Genomic DNA, 22,879 nt, shown 5'->3' with positions numbered 1-22,879 from the left:
TAGTTCATTCGCATATGTAACTTAGTACCAATAGTGTTTAATTTCCCTTTAACATAAATCTTCATCAAAGTAAATAAATAGAAATTGAAAATAAATTATTAAAGCATCTATAGTTTTTAAAATATGTAAATCATAAATACAATTAACCAAACTGCACGCTATCACATGATGAGTCAACCCTTTTCTTTAAATCTCCAAATCAGCACTAAAAATGTTTTGCACTTCAGGAAAAATCTGTTTAAATTTATGTTAGAATTATGAACAGAATTAACTCATTTTGCCATTATCTCATTAAGTGAACACAAAATGGAAATAATCTTATTCACTTCACTGTCGTTGATTGTTCTCTTTGACAGGGTTTTGGTTTGGTACAATGCACTCTGTTTTGCTATTACTAATTGTGCGTAATTTAGGTTGTGAAATTTAGACTTTATTTGTGCAATTCAGACAGCATTTATCTTCAAATGAATTGTATTTGGATGCTTTCTTAACGGAGTGCCACATAATTTGATGTGTCTACTCATTCATCCTCTCCCTTGTCCCATCTAATAGTGCAGAGGTTGCAAAAATACAGATTAATAATGCCTGAAATGTAGTTTCAAACACGCATTTTATTTTGTTGGCAAAAGGCTTAAAGAATGCTGCTGTCTGTTTTGAGGATTCATTGCTCAGTGCATACCTGTTAACCTAGTTTACCTCATCAGGACCACGTTAGAAGCGATAAATCAAAACTTGCTTTGTCAAAAACATGCTTTCCAACTAGTACCTGTAAATCCTTTGCTTGGAAAGTCAAGTGAGCAACATGACTAATCTCGGGATCAAAAGTACTAAATTTTACATTGTGTCATATTTAAGTTTAAATTGAATATTGCATTTTCACTCTACATACTGCCAAATAAATATATTTGGTGTTGTTTTATGTTTGTAGCCAAACATAAATTTTGTATGGAACAAAACAAGACTTGGCAGGCTTTAGAAAGATTCACTACTGTTAAAGCTAATCTGTGCAATGCCCATTGACTATGCTGAGGTCAAGTAAAACCTTGCATTACTTGTAGCTTTGCTCTTGCTCCTACAGATGCTCAGCCATCTGTGAAAATCAATATGTGGAGACAACTTCAGCGAATAATGCACAGTATTGATTTCAAGTTCCAGTTAATGGATCCTTTTAGATATTAGGAACTGAAAAAAGTTAAATCTAAGTGGATTCAGTATTGATATTTTTATATACACAAATTCAATATAGGCAAGTATATTTTGCAAATATACTTTTGTGTTCATAACTTACAATTTTTCACACTCTCAATTTTATTTTGTAATAAACATTTCAAATAGCTACTGAAGAACAATTGGGAATTAAAGATCTTTTTCAATTCTCAGATGGCTCCATTGTACAAAAAAGGGTTTCCCCTGATTTTAAAATCAAGTGAAAGCTCTCAAATTGGTTGCAAGGTTGCAATCTAATTTCTACAACTGATATATGTGCCAAAAGATTTATGAAAGTCTGCCCAGCAGCACATGGACGTGGTATGCTTACAAGCTGGTAGAGAGAACATCTTTCTCAGCAGATTCTGCATTCTACTTCTGCTGACCACAGAGACCTTTAGAGATCCTGCAGAGAGTGCATCTGTTGCTAAAGCTATTCTGTATTTTGCACTTTTGAACAACATAAAGTCAACCATTGCTGCATATGATAATTTTCATGTTTTTCTTATTGCTTAGATGTCAGTAGTAATTATAGTGTGCATCCATTTAGGCTCTCAGGACTCTGAAGTCAGTGATGAGCAAAAGAAAGAAAAGCTAATTGAATTGAAGCAGCGTCAGAGTGCACTGCAAGATACTCTCAATCAAAAAATGGAAGAATTAAAGAAAATTTGTTTACGAGAAGCAGTAAGTATAACCTTGAAATCGCATGTTTTATGGCTTCATGACTGTACTGCTTTAAATAGTTCTTTTCAAAACATATGTTCAATCATCTTGTCTCTTTTATGATTAATTTGTGTCACCTGGTTGGCACAGTTGGTGTAACACTATCCTGAGCTAGAAAGTTATGGGTTGAGAGCACAAAATCTTGACTGACAATCCAGTGCAGTACAGAGAGTGCTGCACTTTTGAATGTTCACTCTTTCAGAAGAGATGTTAATCTAAGGCTTTCAGCTGGATGTGAAAGATCCCATGCCATTATTTTGAAGATGACCAAGGGGTTGTTCTCCCCAGTGTGTGACCAATGTTTATCACTCGACCAACGCATAAAACCAGATGATCAGGGTATTATCACATTGCTGTTTTCAGGACCTAGTTATACACAATTGGCTGCAGCACCTCCAACATTATAACAGTAAATAGATTTATTGTAATTTTTCGTGCATCCCCATTATAGGAATTAACAGGCAAGCTACCAAAAGAGTATCCACAGACATCAGGAGAAGAGCTTCCACATGTTAGACGTCGAGTGGGTACAACTTTCAAATTGGATGACACCCTCCTTCAAAGTGAAGAAGCAAGTATTGAATGCGCAATAGGTCCGATAAGGAATGGCCAAACAAGTTTTGCAATAGAAAAATTGCCATTTATAATGACTACCCTATTTTTATGAAGTGGAGCGGAACTGTTTTATTTTAATTTTCTTATCACTATTTACTGAATAAAGGGAGGTTTGTGCTTGAGTATTGTTCCAAAGGCTCTGTGACACTCCAGTGCATAAGTCAAGTTGTGGCCTTTATGAAGTTCTAGCCCATAACTGCAACACCCCCCCGCCCCCCCAATCTCATAAAATATACTTCCCAGGTGATCAGTGGATTAATCATCAGAGATGGGAGTTTTTTTCTTTCCCTTCCCAAGCACAGGGTAAACTGAGGCAATTTTATTTCATCTGATTTCAGCTGGACTAACTCTCTACGGACCAGGGATCACGTTTACCCTTTCTGCCCTGCATGAATCAAATAGTGGCAAACTTACTGAGTCATTGGTGATGCTACCTTTTCATCTTGGCATACCAGCAGAGAACTGTCATCTGAATGGAATGCTTATGTTGCAATTATATTGACACATTGTTAAGGGTGTGTCCCTGTGTGGACAAACTAATTATATTCTATCTGGAAAAACTTATTTCTTGAACATACTCAGGAATACATTCACCTGCTTCTCACTTTTGGGCATATTTTATTTCCTTTTCTTCTGTTTTGTTTAAAATGCAAAAATTTGAAGAAACATTGGATTTTAAATGCTCCTTTCATGTCACTTGTTCAATACATCACACCCATTCTGCCTTCTTGACAGATTCCTGTGTGATAATTAAATACTAAAAACTTTGAATTAGAATAATATATATTTCATGGCAGGATTTTTCCCTTGGCGGGGGTGCTCAGTGGGGGCGGTCAGGATGCTGACCGCCACCCGTGATTGGCTTTACACTGCAGTTTCACATGAGTGGGCCAATTAAGGCCCACACTTAGTGCATTGCAAACGGCAGTGCTCAGCGCCGCCTGTGTGGGCTGGTTGGGGGCGGGGGGGGGTGGGGGGGGGTGCGAGCCAGCCTAGCATGAACTTCACACGTGCGCGAGAAAGAGTGCTTCAATCTCTCTGAGGCACGGAACTGACTCAGGGAGATTGAAGTGCTGAGTAAAAAAAAAAAGAGAATAAAAATGTAATAAAACGTGTCCCTCACGTGAGTCTGTCACATGAGCTGGGACATGTTTTTAATTCAAAAATAACGTTTTTAATTAATGTTTATTTGCTTTAAGAAACCTCATCCTGCTCAATATAAGGTTTCCTAAAAAATGTAAAGGCCACTTGGCCTTTTCGCCTGCCCCCCAACTGTAAAGTCTAATTAAATTCAAATTTACGCTGCACTCCAACCGTAAGATTGGACGGGCAGCGTACATTTGAATTTAATTAGATTGTTTATGGCCTTAATAGGCCTTTTAATTATCGGCAGGCAAGCAGCCGACTCCAGCGCACGCCCACCAAATGAAATATCACGAGACTGCACGATGATGCACGCACGCCTGACATCATCGCATGTCATTTTACACTCGGGCGTGTTGGGCACGCCCCCACATGCTGAGTATAATATTCTGCCCCATGTTTCATTTTTGTTGACAGAAAAACTACAAATGAGCCCAACTGGAGATATTTGCAAGTGCTGTATTAAAAAGATAGTAAAATGACAAATGATAAAGTGATTTATTTCTAAAGGATTTGCAAACACCTCTGGTTAAAGATGAAATAACTATATAAATTGATAATTTTTCCATCTAACAACTTTTCAGGATCCATACTTACAAGATTTGGAGAAGAAGTTTGCTATTCAACAGAAGATTGTGGAAGCTGCAAGAAAACTAGCCAGTGACCATGAAATGTGCAAGAATGTTAAAAAGAAGAGAAAACAGGACTATGTTGATGCTCTAAAAAAGCTTCAAGAGATAGAGAATTCAAGTAATGAATATAGAATAAAATGTGGGAGGAAACCTACTCAAATAACCTCCCTTGTTCCAGGTATTAAACAAGACTGTACAACTAATTGCAATTTAAATGATGAAATTTTAAATATAAATTTGCTTAGCTGAACTCTTTTTACCCTTGGTGAAATGTTTTCATTAATACCTTGCACAGAAATTAAAAGAACATGTCTGCCTCTCAGTAATCATTTGCTGCTACTGATTTGCAACACTTGTTGTGAGAAACATATAATTTCTTTTCCATCTAGATGAAGTCATTCCCTCGGAGACCAGTTCCTTATCTGACACAAATACAACAGATGATGGTAAGTTGTGAAAGCATACATGCTATATGTGTTAACCGTACCACCATGTTGTATTTAGCATCCTTTAACATCAGAAGTCTAGTTTAAACAGTTGTATTTTAATTTTTATCCATCCATAGAATGTGGGCATCACTGACGAGGCCAGCATTTATTGCCCATCTCTTAACTGCCCTAGAGAATGTGGTGGTGAGCTGCTGTTGACCACATGGTGTAGTTACACCTGAAATGCTGTTTGGTTGGGAGTTCCAGGATTTTGATATAGCAGTGATGAAGGAATGGTGATGTGTTTCCAAGTGAGGATGGCATGTGATTAGGAGGGGAACCTGTAGGTGGTGATGTTCTTGAGTATTGTTGAATTTACACTCATCCACTAAAGTGGAGAATATTCCATCACACTCCTGACTGGTAGATGGTGGAAAGGTTTTGGGAAGCCAAAAGTGAATCTCTTGCTGCAGAATATCCAGCCCCTGACATGCATAGATACTTTCATAGATATTTGTATGAGGAATTTCAAAATTTTGCATTCCTATGGGGGCAAAGCAATTTTTCCTGATGCTGCATATCTTTAAAGTGGCAATTAACATACTAGTCTAAACTAAAATCAACTGGGGTTCCAACTCTTGATAACTATCTTATGATCCTTGTTGGATAATTTATTAATGTAGATGTCTGATGAGATGAGGATTAGGCTAAATTATGATTGTGTTCCCTTGATCTAATACCTGGCAGACAAACATTCCGGGCTCATGCACAATTTCAAGGAGGAGTGGCAGTACCCGTGGATTTATACTGTAGCATGTGTCAGTACCTTGATGGTGGCAAAATTAGTAGAATGACCAAATGTATGCAACATATCTCATGGCACAAACTAATTAAATTTAAGCCATTATGTAATAAAACAATAATGCTATAAACTGTGATGGTGGAATATTCAAATCACTCAAGGCTATTTTGAGTAAATCATTTCTACTGTTATTCAATATTCGTTTTTTCAGATGATATGCGTGTTATGCAAAGAAAAAGATCTTTCTCTAGCCAGCAACCTCTGAGACCGCTTCCGCCACAGTCTCTTGAGCTTAAACAGAGTCGACAGAGGAGGAGTTCTGCAAGTGAACAGTTTCATGATAAGGGACATATAGGCCAACCTAGGTAAAGCATGCCCTGGTTCATTAAGTATCTGTATGTATCTGTGGCTGTTTGTATTCTCAATGAGAGTCTTTTTCTGGCAAACATTCTTATTTTCTCAATATTTGCTACATTTTTCATAATTAACTTATTCCCAAATCTGCAGCTTTGTGTTTTTTTTCACATGAGACAGTCAATTGGTTAATCCATAGTTCTGTTCTTGAACCTTTGTCACTTGAATACCGGAATTGGCCTCATCAAAGACTTTGGGTACTTCGAAAATAGCTTTATTGATCATTGAATGTACATTCCTAAATATTATGTGGCCATTTGAAATTAATTTTTTGACCAAAAAATTCCATGTTAGATTTTTTTTTAAATGGTCTGATGGGAATTTGTGTTATGTGCATACGTTTCATTTTGCGTTACATTTTGTGATTTTTAGTGGTTAGCAGAACCTCATGGGTTAGTCGGCAATCCTTGTTAATCAATTCCAATCACAACCATAATTTCAGTTAATAGTCGTTTATAAAATCAGAAATTTCAAAATAAAAATAAGTCATTTGGCCACTGGTAACTGTTTTCAATTCTTAATCCAAAGTAGAACTATTAACCAGTGAAGTTATATTCAATATATGTGATTGATCACAATCTTTGGCACATTTTTCTGCACATGATACAAATATTTTAAACTCAATAGACTCCTGAACTATTTTGTCCTATTGAGATACCTGAGAGACACTGAAGGTACTTGGTGCTCTATAATTTTATCTCACTCATGATCGATCTTTGATGAAATGTACATCATTGTTGTTGTGTAATGTTCTGCACAGTGAAAGGATAAGGCAAAAACTGAGAGCCCTTCACTTGCACTTCCATATTGATGCTGTTCACAAGGATTGGTTGCCTTCATCTCGATCTGTACAGCCGAGTTGCCCTTATGACTCCATAATCAAGAATTATAACGTGGTTGCTCCCTAACAAGGTGCTTTCACCTGAAACATCTGGGGAGTTTAACATTCTCTAAGCGGAGATCTTGTAATTTATAATTATGGCCATGGCAAATGGTTTGCACTACTTGCCAGATTTAAGTGGTGGGGAATGTAAATGAAAGTAATAGGTAAGGCCATCCATCACTTATTTTGGATCCTCAGTAAAGGTATCCATTTGTCCATTGTGATCTTTTTGAATATGAAGCACCTACCAGTAAGTTCAGAGATCTGTTTTGAAATTTGGAAGAATGAAGAATGGTTTGGTTTGTACTGATTTTCAATGATGGTTGCTTTGATGTTTTTGTAGCATGATCTTTCACATGGAAATCTTTGCAAACTTTTCTTACTTCAAGCCAAATTTCAGTTTTTCTTTCCCTGTTCAAACACAAAATTTCATTTTAGTTGAAGTAGGAGGTTGAGATAAAACTGGACTTGCCAAAGCGCTGAATGTTTGTAGCTCCTTGTATTCTCCAGAGGACACCTTTCCAGATTCAAAACAACCAATCTGCCTAAAACGAGGCCTCCCCAGGCTGGTCAGAAATTTGCAGTGCCAACCCTATTGTCTAAAATCTCTTCATTGTTCCTTCCCCCCATGATCAATATTAATAGTTTAATGACAGGATGTGTGTGGTAGGGGTTTTGTTCTGTTCTCTAAATTGTGAGGGTTGTCTCAGCTGTTACGTTGGAATACCAGGTTGTCCCACATTCCAGGCATTGTTGTTTAAAATTTCAAAATCACTCTTTAAAATAATGTTTTCATATCAAAGCTTATGCAGACAAAAAGGTGAGTAACAATGGTTGGAATCATGCTTATGCTGTGAAAATGACAGCTGATAGGATGTACTGGAAGAACCATAATCTGGACTAGCTACTGATGCAATATAATTAAAGCAAAATACTGCAAATGCCAGAAATCTGAAATAAAAACAAAGTGCCAGAAACATTCAGCAGGCCTGGCAGCATCTGTGAAGAAAGAAACAGAGTTGTTATTTTGAGTCAAAAATTACTCTTCCTGAAAAAAAATCAAGGGACTCAAAATGTTACCTCTGTTTCTCTCTCCATAAACCTGTTAACATTTCCAGCACTTTCTGTTTTATTCCAGCTACTGGTGCAAACAGGCAAGAAAAAAGTCATCCTGTTATATTTCAACAAGTATTTTGTAACACAACTAGTTCCAAACCACAGTTGTAGTGAATATGAATGTCAGGCTTTAAATGTAAGCTTGAACTCATCCAAAGCTCTGCCGCCTGTATCCTCCAACTCGCACCATCCCATTCACCTATCTGCCCTATGTTCGCCAGCCTACATTGGCTTCTGATTCAACAGTGCCTTGGTTTAAAAATTTGCATTGTTGATTTCAAATCCCTCCATGGCCTCGCCTCTCCCTACCTATGTAATTTCCTCCAGCTCAAAAACCCTCCAATTTTGGCCTGTTGCACACCACTAATTTAATTGTTCCACCATTGACAGTAGGCCTTCAACTGCCTAATCCCTAAGTGATGAGATTCTCCCCGTCCCACTCCCCAGAATGAAAACCTTTCACCTGTTTACCACACTCTCCTCCTTTAAGACATTCCTTGAAGCCTAACTCTTTTCTTTCGTATCTCCTTACGGGCTTTGTGTCAAGTTTTGTTGATAATGCTCCTGGGAAGGACTTTGGATTGTTTTACTTTGTTAAATGCCATGTTTTCAAATCTAAGCTTCTTTTTTGTAGATCAGTTCTTGAAGTTTATGCAGTTGCCTGATACCGAACATCTGTAAATTAAATCCTATTGTTTATGCCTTGTCAGAACCAGATGATTTGTATTTTGTTCCTGTGATATAACATGTGTTGCCTATTAGCTGTTCGTTTTTTTTACTTATACTAGAAGTAAACTTACAAGATTATAAAGTCTAAATAAGGCAAGAAACTGAAATAAGCAATTGAAAAGCCTTTGTGCATAATCTGGAAATCATTTGTAAATTGGGTCGGTTGTTCTACATGTTATGGCACAGTTTGCATTGGTGCAGAATGTTGAAGAACAGTTAGGTCATTTTTTTTGTTCAAAAGTTTACGACAACATAAACGTGCATTACTGGTTCAGTTGATAAGAGCCTCTTACCCTTTGAAGGGCAGCTTTTAATTAACAATCTATAACTATTGCTGATATTGTTGATTAAATATTTGACATAATTAACAGAAAAGCAGAATCTATATGCTTGCCTGACACTGGTCTTGTAGAATTATATTCCATAGTGTCTGGGATTTGGATAATCAGATCAGTATTTATCACTGTGTCAACCTTTCTATCCTTGTTGCCTGTTGTTGCCTTCCTGTGGAGAAAAAAAGTAATCATTTGGGTCACATCTGTGCTTTAATTGTACAAGGGTGCCTCCTGGCCCACTTGCTGTCATCCACCTTATTTATACTGCAGGGCGTTTTCAACACAGTCATAAGACCATAAGACATAGGAGTAGAAATTAGGCCACTTGGCCCATCGAATCTGTTCCGCCATTCAATCATGGCTGATAAGTTTCTCAACCCCAGTCAGAATAAGTATAGCTGTTTTAAAAGCAGAGATGTGTAACTTTATTTCTGGCAGCTGTACCTTCATCCAAGGAGGCAAAACCTCAACTCTCCCCTCGTAACTATGGTTTTGTATACCTAACTTCGTACTGATTAATCTATGCTGTACGTGTTCTATGGCTTTAAAGTCCTTTCTATAATGGATGCTCAAAATTGGACACAGTGTCTAATCACCAATGTTTTGTACAAAGTTGCAATTATTCCTTTGCTCGTATGCTGTCTGTCAAGTTATTTATAATCCCAAAATACTCCTGACCTAATCCGCTTACAATTTAAGGGTGTTATGTCATTGAACCCCTAGGTCCCTGCTAATAGATAGCCATCAGCACTTTTCCATTGAGTCTCCCTCCTATTCCTTGTTTTTCCTCCCAAACTGTATTGCTGTGCACACTTATTCAGATTAAATTTCATCTGCTACCTGTTTGCCTATTAGGCTAACCTGTCTCTCTGAAGTCTTTTACAATCCTCCTTCCTGTTTACTAATCTACTTTTAGGTCATCACATTTTGAAATTGTGTTCCCTATACCCAAGTCCAAATTATGTTTATAAACACAAGAGAAGGTACAGCACTAACCATTGGGCTCATTTGAACACTTTTATAGCCGCCCATTTATTTTAACTAGAAGTTACAACCACAGAAACAGTCCATTCAATTCACCCAGTCTCTTTAAACATTTACCAACCATGCATGCAAGCAAATAGTTCTAATCACATCTACCTACTCTGTTCCCATATTTCTTCAATGTCCCTTTTCCTTTAATTTCTTAATAACCAGTGGTTTGAGACAAATTATGGAATGCTTTCTAAAACTGCATTAATATTACATCTGCATTCTCTCTATCCAATCAATCCCTTTTAAAAAAAAAAAATCAATTTGCCATAAACAAATCCAATTTGGTTGTCCTTGATTAACTAATGCATTTCTAAATGTTCACTAATTTGCCTGGATTTATAGATTGTAAGAATTTGCCCACAACTGACATTTGCCTAACTGCTCCATAGACGTCCCCCATCTTGAATAATGTTATTACATCAGCTAATGTCCAGTCCCATGGCAGAATTTTCATATTTAAAATGAATTGAAAGCTTGTGCCCAGAACGTCTGCGTTATCCTCTCTGACTCCTTCAGCAGCCTTGGGTACCTGCCATCAGGGCCCAGTGATTTATCCACCTTGAGTTATTTTTTCTGCTGTTCTTTCCCATTCTTTTATCCTCCTCGACTATATGTACATTCTTATTACCAGCAGCACTAGTAAAATCAAGTGTAAAATATTTCTATAATATCTCCAATATTCCTTGATCCTCTGCAATTAAACTCCCCCTTCTTTCCAAAGTGGTCCTGCTCTCTTTGGCCTTTTATATGCTTATAAAAAGCTTTACTATTTTTCTCATGTTTTTCACATTCCTTTTTCACACTTCTAATCTCTCTTTTCACCTCCCCAATTTACTTTCTTACATTCTGCTTATTATCAATGATATTGTTGGCCTCAATTTTATTTTGCCTCCCTTTTTAAGTTTCAATTTAGCTTTAATCTGTTTTTATCCATGGGAATGTTTTCTTTGATGCACTCCCTTCTTTGCCTTGTCAAAATGTATTTATTTTGTTACCTATGTATCTCATATTTGAAGAGTGCTTACAGCTGATCCGTCAACTTGTTTTTAATTTTATTTGCCCAGTTAGTTTGGACCAGGCCCCCCCCTGCCTTATTGAACTTTGCATTTTTCCAGTCCAGTGCCTTGTCCTTGACTTTGATTTCTACTTGCCAATTGTTCTCCTGTCAGTCATTTGTCCTACTTTATTTCCCTGAATGAAAATCAAGTAATGGTTCTGTCCTTGTTGCACAAGAAACATACTGATCTCAGAGGCAATCATTTCTACTTCTAGTTGATTAATTTGATTAAGTTGGAGGATTTTTGGTTCAATGCCAGTTAAAACTGCTGGGAACTGTGGCAGTAAGGTTACATTAAACTGCTTCTAAGAGAGACTCCGAAGCAAAAGTTCTTCCCTCGGGTTTAGGTTAAAATTGCCGGCGTTTCACTGTTCCTAGGCAATTCTTGTTGGTGATTTTTGACACTGAACTGAAAAGGGAACTGCTGTGTCATCTATTTCACTAACAGTTGGAAAAAAATCACATTGGGCAGAGTTTTGCTCTTGGCGTGCGGGGCGATCGGGAAGCTGACCGCTGCACGCGGTAGGCGCCACACTGCAATTTCACGCTGGCGGGCTAATTAAGGCCCGCCCAGAGTGAAATGTGAACAGCAGCACTACCTGTGCGGGTGGGGGGAGGAGGGCAGGCGGGCCAAGTGTGAACTTCATGCGAGTGAGCGCTGCATAATCTCCCTGAGACTCAGAGCTGCCTCAGGGAGATGAAGCACTGTTTAAAAAATAAATAAAAATAAAAATGTCATAAAACATGTACCCTCATGTGACTGTCACATGAGCAGGGACAGGTTTTTAATTCAAGTGTAAACTTTTTATTTAATTTTTATTTGCTTTAGGAAACCTCATCCCGCCCGTGGATGAAGTTTCCTAAAAGTGCAAAGGCCACTTGGCCTTTTCGCCTGCCTGCCAGATGGGCAGCGTAAACTTGAATTTAATTACCTTTTTAATTGTTGGCAGGCATGCGCAGACTATCGCGGGACTGCACTATGATGTCGAGGCATTCGCCCGACGTTATCATGCATCATTTTACACTTGGCCAGGTCGGACACGCGCCCACCCACCAAACTTAATATTCTGCCCATTAAATAGGTTTTCATTTTTGCTTTTATGACAATATTGTATTTTCTTGCCATTAGAATTACCAAAAATTGACTGTCGAAGTTGCTACTATAACCAATTTGAAATTGGAATGTATTACAGATACAGCAGTAATGAAGGTTACTACCTGCAGGATGTTGTGCATGGCCCGAGAGAACTGAGCTCAACACATAGTAGCCCTTACAGAACACAGGGGAGACAGTGCCACGGAGGAAGAAGTATGCCAGCTACTCCAGTTTTGACTCGTAATGCTTACAGCAGCAGTCAGTTACGGTATGTCCTTGAAGTCATTGAAAGTGCTTTGAAAACTGGCACCCATAGCACAATTAACTTGATTGAGTTCTTTGAAGTGACATAAGGCGTTGATGAAGGGAGCATATTTGATGTTGTTTAAATGGCCTTTCAAAAGGCATTTGATCAAGTACCACAATAGACCTATTAGCAGAATTGAAGACCATGTGACTAAAGGGGTAGTGGCAGCATGGGTATGAAGTTGGCAAAAGGACAGAAAGCAGAGCGATGGTGTTTTTCAGACAACAGGGAAGTATATAGTGGTGCCCCCAAGAGATTATCACTTCTCTTTTGATGTGTAGGTTAGTGACTTGGACTTGGGTATACAGGACAAAGTTTCAAAGTTTGTAGAGGACTCAAAACTTATAAACAATGAAGAGGGTAATAGACTTCAGGAGGCCATAGATTGGTGAAATGGGCAGGCACATGGCAGATGAAATATAATGCAGAGAGGTGTGGCATGATGCATTTTGGTGGGAAAATGAAAGAGAGCCAATATAAACTGAATGGTTATTAAGATAATAGCAAAATACTGCAGATGCTGGAAATCTGGAACAAACACAGAAAATGCTGGAAAAATGCATCATAGTTCTGCTTCTCTTCAGCTCTGAAGAAGGGTCATACAAACTCGAAATGTTAACTCTGTTTCTCTCTCCACAGATGCTCCTAGACCTGCTGAGTGTTTACAGCATTTTCTGTTTTTGTTATAAATGAAATGGTACAATTTTAAAGGAGGTACAGGAACAGAGAGATCTGAGGATATATATACAAAAATCTTTTGAAGGTGCTAGGACAAATTGAACTGGCTGATAAGAAAGCCTCTGGGATCTTTGAATGTATTAATCGTGAAACGGTGTACAAAAGATAAACTACTGGTTAGGCCTCAACTGGAATATTGTGTTCAACTCTAGGCACCACACTTTAGGAAAGGTATCAGTGTCTTGGAGGGTTGCAGAAGAGATTTACCAGAATGCACCAGGGTTGAGTGACTTCAGTTGCATGGAGAGGTTGACAAAGTTATAGTTTCTCTCCTTAAAGCAGAGAAGGATAAGGGGAGATTTAATAGATCTGCTCAAAATCATGAGTAAATAAAGGGAGAATGTATCCATTGCAATAAGTATTAATAACTAGAGATACAGTAATTGGTAAAATAATTAGAGATGAGTTGAGAATATTTTTACATAGAGCTGTATGAGCTGCAGTGTAATACCCAAAGGGGTGATTAAAGAAATAACTTTCACAAAGGAATTAGTTAAATCGTTACAGGAAAATATTTGGAAGTTATGGGAAAATGGTTCTTAATTGTAGGCACAGGCACAATGGATGAATAGGCCTCCTTTTGTACTGTATCATTCTACATCATTCTATGAACTAATCATATTGGGGAACTGTGTAAAATAAGTACTAACACTTATGTAAATTTATTTTTATGTTTCTACAGTCTATCTTTTTGTTGCATAGTTTGCATTATCATTAACTGTTGCCTGATTATAATCTCTTTTTTGGTATTAATTCATAAGTGAAACATGTGAAATATTTGTAAATATTTAGGTAAAAAAATAGATTTCAGCACTCAGTATGGATCACTTCACTGTGACATCTCTAAGGTTTGAAATAAAAATTGTTTTTTTTTTTGTTACATGCAGACCTGAGATTTCCCCAAATCACTTCAGACAGCGCAGTGGAAGCTTGGAATCCCAATCTCATCTCCTGGATGAAAGCACAAACAACAGGACAGTATTTCCCCTTACAGCAGCCCAAAGGAGTTGCAGTACAGAACTGCTGGACGATGGGTCATCCTACACTAGTCAATCCAGTACTGAGTATTATAGCACACCAAGTAAACCTCCCCAGTACTACAACACCATGACAGTGGGTTGCCGGTCAAGAGAAAGACGAAGACACAAGAAACCAAATATTTCCTCAGCAGCTTCAGGGAGCATGCCCAATTTAGCACCAAAAGATGGAAGGAATGGAGTTTATCAGAATTCTCATACGCAGCCTTCATCTGACTATTATATTCCAGGATATCCACCATACAGTGACTATGAGCCTTTTGGATACACATTTGAAAATGACACTGAGGGACACTACAATGTTAAAGCCCCATATAGATCATCACATTCTTACAATGCTGAACAATATAGAGATTACACTCGCTTTTACCAGGGCGATAGTGATAACATGTCTCAAAACCCATATGCAACATTAAGGAATGTGCGTAGGAGAGGTGCTAAAAGTGAACAAATAACCAAAAACATCCAGAAGGCCTTGGTTGCAGAAAGTTTGCGTGGCTGGTATGAGCGTGCCTCAACTCACAAGGATTATGGCCTGCAGGCAGGCTTAGACTCTGACAGGGGCTCACAGCAAAGTCTAGGTTTTGCTTATATGCACGGCCCGTTTTCTCCAACCAGTAGGGCTACATCTTTTACATCGGGTAAGAGAAGCTTCCTCAGCTGTCAGCCAAAAGTTATCATTTGTATGTTAAGGAATCTTGCTGACAGTGATGCAAGTCTGCCATATCTGTAAGTTTAGAAACTCCGCCTGGTGGGTCACAAGGGTCATAGGATGGGCAGGAAGGTGCAAGGAGACCTTCCAACTCCCCTTCCCACCCCACGATGAGTTGTGTTCAGGGAGGGGAGGGTTGAGGGTGGCTTTCCCGTCTGGAGACCACTTAAGGGCTTCATCCCACAGCTGCTGGTATTCTACTTGCAGCAGACTGGAGCCAAGCCGCAGAGTAAACCTCCAGGTAAACTCTGGTAGATAATTCTGCACTCCGGAGGGGGCGTGATGTCCTCTGACATCCTAAGTTCAACTGAGGAACCTGGCAGCTGAAACGGAGGGACCCTTGGGAAGTCACTCCTCCTGCCCTTGACAGTGACCACCTTCCCCCGCCCTCACCTTTCACCCTCTCACTGGGCCTTGCTGAGTGGACTTCGCAATCCTATCCCACTTGCGTTGGTCCGGGGCTGCACCAATCATCTCTTTAACTGGGACCAACTGCAGTACCAGCAGTGGCCACCACCCCAAATAGCAACCTGTAGGCAACCCATTTGGGACTTGATCCCAACGGGGCTCCCAGAAGTGACTGCGGCAGGGTTGTCACCTGCTCTCCAGCCAGTGGACAGACCCACCACCGCAATCGTTAAATTCCGTGCTTTTTTTTTCTGAACTCAGTTTTTTAAAATGTGGCTTCAGCACCATTGATAATGTCCAGGGTATAAAATGAAAGCTTGGTGAGAAAGAATTTAATGGAGCACATTCCAGTAGAAATTTGATTTGACCTAAAGTAGCCTTATTCAAGTACGTTCAGTAACTCCTCCAGCAATTCTGCAGGAAAGGGATTTTTTTTTTAAATGCGCTTGTGGCTCCATCTTGTAACGTTTGCCTGGCTAATATTTTGAGAATTTTTGTTTTGGATTGTGAGTTCTGTTCTATTGCACAATAATTCGGTGTTCCCCATGTCCAATTTACCAGGCAAGTATTAGTTAGTGAGGATGCGACCTTAAAAGTAGAGTGACAATGCCAAGATGAAAATAATAACAGACTAACTTCTATTTAATTTCGCACTATACAACTTGTTCCTATACCGCTGCAGCAGTGGACCTATTAAACATACTTATGGAGAAATCCTTACTGAAATTATAGGTGAAAAGCCTAATGTGTCCACAGATCTGGTTTAGGATAGTTGTGGCTAGATGATGTGCTCTAACCTAAGTAAATTATTACCTTAAACATACTTTGTTATGATATCAACGGCATTTCAGCAGAGTTCAGTTGCATAATGTAGCTCAGACTAGATAGGATTGTACAGAACTAGACTGGCTTCTGGTAGTATAACAAAACTAAATAGACAATATTAGGGACAGATTTGGAATTGGTAGCATGTAATGTAAACCTGATATGAATTTGAATACTTATAAGGGGAGAAAATGATTGGACTTCTTTGGTACTAGGTGAACTACCTAACCGAGTGGTGTAATTATTATGAATGTGTTTAGGTCCAGTCAAGCACTAAATGAATCAAGTGTTTAAAATTGGGGGGAGAAAAAATAGAGCATTAGTGGTTAGTATACAGCTTTTTTTTAAATTACATTTTCTTTTTAAATCCCAGTCTCATCAGCAACAAGTACAGGAACTTGGCGGAGCCAGATGACAGTAGGCCTTCAGGATTATGATCATATACCATATACAAGTTCATTCAGTAACTCCTACAGCAATACTACACTGCATAGCAGGTGAGTATCAGTAACTGCTGCAGAGAAACCTGGGTTCATCTACTTAGCTTCTTAGAACTGAAACTTGTAATCAGTTTCAAATATAATCTCTGCAGGAAGAATGAGTTTCTTTTAAGAGTGTAAATTTCTCATAAACTATTATCCCATTTCCAGAAATTATACTGTCAATTTTAATAGGTGGTTTTTTGTATATTCATTTTAGGTATATGCCAGCAAACATTTTTTAAACATAACTATTTGCTAAAGAGGGGAAAAAGTGCAAACAGTGAAGGAAAAGGCATACATCAAATTTGAACCGTCCAAATTGCAGGTTGCATTAAGTTAATAGATTAATGAGGAATATTACTGTAAATGCAAGCTGTAGTAATTAGCATTTCTCCACCTCAGCCACAAAATTAGAGTTTTCTGTAAAGACAACAACCATTAAGTTCCATTGCAGTTTGTTATTGAGAGGCAGAGTAGATACCTCCTCATATCTGGGGACCATTCTAAACAACTTCTTAAAGTGTTTAGAAAAAACCCTTAAGGAGAAGTGCATTGTTAAAAGCCCTTATTCAAACAATAAACATAAATTGTCGCGTTCAAGAAAACTGCTCATACTGATATGAATTGCTTAAAATACTGTTTTGCAGAATGGATTATACCTCAGATTTTGCATTATAAATGGGTCAAGTTATTCTTTCGATACCAGTTCCACCTAGACCCACCTTAGTTCCACTGTAAGTGAACTTTCTGACTTCATTTCCATCAGTCCCTTCTTTTACAGGGAGATACTTGGCTTTTGCTTAATGCTTCCCTTCCTCAGCAACATAGCTTGGATCAGTAACTCAGCAGTGTGGAGATTTGAACCTATATATGTGGTGATGGACATTGAGACAAAATATGGCCATGTAGGTGAGGTACCAATGGGCCACCGATGCCTGTGATACTGTTTCCTTGTTTAAATTAACACTTTCAAGAGAGAAGGAAAAGAAATGAGGAAAATAATCTCAAGATTCACTTCTTACTTTGCTTGTCGGTCATTTTCTTGTAGGCGTAGCTCCTTCCAGTCTCTTGATGATCCTTTTTCTACTGAGTACCACCATTTCCCTGCTGTTGGCACTGCTCCTACCAGACACTCATCTGCCTCCTCCTCTTCCTCTTCCTCCTCCTCTTTTTCATCCACTTCATCCACTTCCACTTTTCCTTACAAAGAAAAGGAGTGTTTCACTAAGTGTACTGACTGCAGCCAACATCGTATCTACAGAAATGAGATATTCATTAAATACTCATACGCAAAATGTAGTCAGCGGTAGTAAGTATTCTCGCGTGTTTTTGTGTGTGATGGTTGGTGACTCTTGGTGTTTTTGCTTGTTAACAAGGCTTGACGTTAGCTGAGCTGCTTACTATGTTTCTTTGAATGTGAAGTTTGAAATTTAAGAACAATAACCTTAATGTTGCTTCACTGCTTCAACAAATTGTCAAACAGCTGCTGGACGTGATACAAAACTAAAGATCGAAGATTCCTCCTAATCATCAATGCAATTAAATTCTAAATGTTTCCATGCTTAAATGAAGTCTACATCTGGATATATATACAGCAGGGAGAATTGGTTTTAAATTCTGCTTCCTTATTGAATTACTTATTTCTTCCTGCTAAATTATTGGTGTGTGATTTAGCAGTAAGATCTTCTCTACTTTGCTTGCCTTTTTTAAATTTTTCAAAGTGTTTCCCAACTGATTTCCTGAATTTCTGTCCCAGTGTTCTAGTCAGTAAAGGTACTATTCATTGATACAAGTTTAGTCAAGGGAAAGGGTAAAACAAGACACTTTATCTGTCCCTAATACCTAAGTGTATCAAAGAGGATAGCGGTAGATTCAGCATGATGCAATCAGTGAGCACATAACCTGTGATACTCATTGCATAGGTTTACACAACTGAAAATGGGTACTTGAATGAAGCATTGGAATTGCCTTTAGAACAATGTCCTAGCAAGGAAGGAAAGGTTGGTGGAAGCGATGGGGATTGGTGGTGAGGTGGTTGCGGGGGATGGCTCAAATGTTCTTTATTCTGGAATTACTCAGTGGAGCAAAAATTTGAATACAAGGGAAGGCCTCAAATTGAACTGTTCTATCCCAGTCTCCTTTATTTTCACACCCCAGCCTTCCTACCCACTGAAAATATTACAAAAACAAACTATTTATATGGGGCTTTTAATGTAGTATAACATCCCAAAGTGTTTCACAGGGGCACTAAAAAACAAAATTCGGCACCAAGCCATTTTTTAAATTGATTGGTGCAATACCAATGGCATTAGTCAACTTTGGGAGAAAATGAATCATTAATGGCCTATACCACTAAATGGCTTTTTCAGTCACCAACAATTACTCAACCCTTTAAAAATTAACTGAGACTGAAAAAGATACCAAGCCATGCAGCACACCTTTTAGCTCCTTATTAATGAGTCAAATGTTGTGAATAGCTGTAGGCAGTTTTAGAAGCTCAAGATGATGGGTTTTTAAATTAAACCAAACACTGATATTTAGTAACCGTATTATCCTGTCTATGAACCTGAGCTTTCCTTAAACAAAATCAAATATGCAACATCATGGAGGGGTATAAGATAATCTAACCCACCTTCCTGCTAAGTTTCGAGGGTCCTTTGACTTCGTCAACATTTATCTTCTTGTATCCAGTCAAATTATTTTCCTGTCTAAAATTCTAGAAATTTCTGGGGTTTTTTTGTTAAAATCCAAAGTATCAACATATCCCTGCACCTGGAATACCAATAATGACTAATGGTGTTAATGTAAGCATTAGTAATTTCTGACAAAACTATTAATAGGATCATACTGATAATAGCATTTCAGCCCACCCACAGTTCCAGATTTGTTTATAGTTATATTAATGCTTGGATGAGTTTCAGAAGTTAAAATCCCATTTAAGAACTAAATAATTCACAAATACTTGTTACAGTAAATAAATATCAATAAAAATAAAAGGATGAAGCTTCAATTTTTTTGTTGATCAGATGCAGACTATCACAGTGTACTGGGTAGATATGCTTTCTTGATCCAGCTGTGTAAGAATTATATCCCTGTGACCTTCAGCCAATAGACTTGATTGAATCAACTGCATTTTTTTAGAAAGCTAAAATTTGAAAATTGTGATTAATGTTGTGTCCATTCTTTTAAATTAAACTCGTATTTTCAGAAATGCATGTCTTTTTGGATTGTTATTGCAGTCCTTTTTCTAACTTTTGTTTAAAAATATTTACCAGACCTTATCCAGAACGAATGTACTCAGACAGTGGAGACACAAGCCAGCTGGAAGATGACCTGTATCCTGATGAGCAGGTGTTGTTATGGCATGAAGACTCTAAACCTGGGACTCTGGTTTAAGTGACTGTTGGTTGACTTTCAACCTTCAATGTTCAATATATAGATAACTTACTCTGTGTGCCTTGCATCTTTCTCAGTCTGTTCGAAATGGTTTATTTCTACAAATGGGAATCATCCTTGGAACATTTCAGTGCTTGCAGAAGGCACTGTACCTGAATGCTGGGAAGCTCATTCTGGCCAACTTGTGCAGAAACAGTGAAGGCTTAAATTCTGCAGGTTACAGTTCAGGAAAGGTTTGCTTTAAATTGATAACCATACATTCTAAAGAAGGAAATAAAACCTTTTTAGGTGGATTGCTTTGAGTTTGAATCGAAGCATGGAAGGATGGCACTTGGGAATTTTTTTAAAACTGTGAATGCACTTTTCAAAGACTGAGTTGATGAAAGTAGATGCTCTTCATTGTTCAGTGAACTTGGAGTAAAAGGAACTATGCTTTTTGCATAGACATAAAAGATGGAAGGACAAAGCAGGGTAGTGAGTAACTTCATATGCTTTGGAAGTCTTAAGAGTACTTTACATATTATCAAATGAAGGATGCCATGTATTTTGATGGCAAAGAACTGGTAACTCTGATTACTTGAATAGAGTTAGTGGGCTTATGAATTTTTTAAAAAATGATTAGTTGGAATTAAGACCAGAAAAAGGTAAGAAATGCATTTTGTTTAAAGATTTTTATGATCTAGCTAAAAGAAGCACAAAGAATTAATGTATTCATGTTTTAAAAACGCTTTGATAATTTAGCCTAACTGTAGTGCTTTCAAATGGATTTTTAATTTGTGGGGGAAGAGAGTTATTGGACCAGTTAAGGCTAATGGCAATCATTAGTGGACCATATCGAATGCCAAACGTAACCAATCATGAAAATATGCATTAAAGATAACTGAATCACAACATGTATCAAAGAAAAGCACATGGCTTGAGAGAGACTCACAAATACGAAAATGCAAAAAGACATGATTTTTTTTTAAAAATAAAAAGCACAATTCCAATTATGGCTGTCATGGTGTTGGCGCAAACTGGTTGAAGCAGTTCAATTTGATTATTAGCCCTACCTGGATTATGCTTATGTGACAGATCTTGGCTGGGCAAGTATTGGTGCCGTTCCTACAACTCAGGTGCAAAATTGTTCTCCTGATCCACCTACCTTTTGAAACGAGTTAATAAATCTATCAGAAACGTTTTTGACTGTGTTACATAAAAAGTGCTGTGGTTGATGAAAGCAACAAATGACAAGCTCTGCCAAGACTCACCAAGCAAATGGGCTAGAAGACAATTACTGAGACATGCAGACCAAAGAAGCCCCTTAATTCAATCTCTTAATCTGTGGGGAGTTAGCTGAATTTAGGCTGGGAAAGGTATTGCAAGAATTTCTGTCCTTGTCCCAGAAGGAGGAAGGTGAGAAATCACCCATAGCTCAGACCCCTGAGATTTGAAAATGGCTTATTCTGGAATACACAAAGGTAATGTGCTCACAGGCCTGGATTTCCAGTAATTTACCCCATAGTCAAATAGCCTGCCAATACTCATTGTCTAGGTACAAGTTGAAAAATAGGTACTAGGACCCAGGAGTGTCAGTAGCCATGGAACTGTAACCTAACCACTTTCAGAAGAGAAGGGGAGGAAACCTTCTAAGTAATTGGCTCTTGCCCTTCATATGCTGACTGCCATTCAAGCTAGCCACCATGAGGAGGTTTAAAGGGACTGGTTTCGAAATTCATCTCAAAAGGATAGTGCATAAACAAAAATATGGAAATAAAATAGGAAGTCTCCAGGCAGGATTTCTTTTGCAGCCAGTAAGGTGAACCCACTAACAAAATGTTTCCTTTTTTTAAAAAGTGCTCATGTGGCTCACACTACCTCACTATTTCCTTGGAAAATACATATGTTCACCTGTTTGGGGCCCAGGGATGTTTTTATTATAGCATTTACAATAATACATGAATTTTACAAGTTGGCGTGTTGAAGACCTGGCAATCTTATTTTCCAAGTTCTAACTGGTGAACGTGTGATTCCCATGCTGGAATCCATGGAAAGGTGCTGTCATTTCCTTTTTTTAAAACAAGGGGAAGAAAAATTACAATTGTGTTTATTATGTAAAGTTTCTGAATGACACTTTTTGTGAACATTTTTATTATTTTTCCAAAGCATGTAATATATAGTAAACTAATTTGGTAAGCTGGTTCTTAGTCATTTTTTTATTCAGTGAGAAAAAGTTTCAATTCATGTGGGAATTTTGGAAACAAAGCTTTTAACTTATTCTTTTGCATATTTGTACAGCTTTACCCAGAGAGAAACTTTTGTGTATGCCTTTACATTATACTCCTGTTGTCCTTCCTACTATAAAAATGTGCTTTAAAACAGGAGATCAATAAATAAAGCGTATGTATCCTTCTGTGTGTATTTTTTGTAGTTTTATGCGGCTCTGCATCAGTGCTCCAATATCTTTTTTTCAATAAATTGATTTTCCCCCATATTTTCCTGATATTTTAATTGTTTTACATGCATACATTGATATAAACACTAACCTGTTTGTAATCAGGACTTTTGATCTAAATTTGTACTGACAGCCTTGTTTGTTTTCATGGATATTTTTCATTTTTTGTATGCTCTCATGGTTTATGTTCTATTCTTGTCCCTTTCTTTTCTTCTGATTCTCTCATTCCCTCTTTGAATGCAAGTCCTAATGGTTGGATCCTGAGATAAACAATCCTGTGGTGCAATAGCATGATCAACAAAATTTTCAGAATACAAGCTGTCAGG

At 37.9% G+C, this 22,879-nt stretch overlaps 1 protein-coding gene across 1 annotated transcript in view; it reads left to right on the top strand.

The window, feature by feature from the left end:
• Window positions 1-22,592, top strand: part of LOC121280296 (FERM domain-containing protein 4B-like) — a 247,612-nt gene extending 225,020 nt beyond the window's left edge. The window contains exons 15-23 of the mRNA XM_041192139.1: window positions 1,757-1,890; window positions 2,381-2,500; window positions 4,272-4,497; window positions 4,709-4,765; window positions 5,761-5,914; window positions 12,312-12,482; window positions 14,147-14,937; window positions 16,615-16,738; window positions 19,999-22,592. Of these exons, the coding sequence (XP_041048073.1) occupies window positions 1,757-1,890; window positions 2,381-2,500; window positions 4,272-4,497; window positions 4,709-4,765; window positions 5,761-5,914; window positions 12,312-12,482; window positions 14,147-14,937; window positions 16,615-16,738; window positions 19,999-20,119 (1,898 nt within the window). The 3' untranslated portion in view covers window positions 20,120-22,592. The remainder of the gene's footprint in view (window positions 1-1,756; window positions 1,891-2,380; window positions 2,501-4,271; window positions 4,498-4,708; window positions 4,766-5,760; window positions 5,915-12,311; window positions 12,483-14,146; window positions 14,938-16,614; window positions 16,739-19,998) is intronic.
• The last annotated feature ends 287 nt before the right edge of the window (window positions 22,593-22,879 follow it).

Source organism: Carcharodon carcharias, chromosome 7 (assembly GCF_017639515.1).
Source record: "Carcharodon carcharias isolate sCarCar2 chromosome 7, sCarCar2.pri, whole genome shotgun sequence".
NCBI classification, from domain to species: domain Eukaryota; kingdom Metazoa; phylum Chordata; class Chondrichthyes; order Lamniformes; family Lamnidae; genus Carcharodon; species Carcharodon carcharias.
Note: the sequence above shows the minus strand (reverse complement) of the source record. Positions and strands in the feature narration are given on the sequence as shown.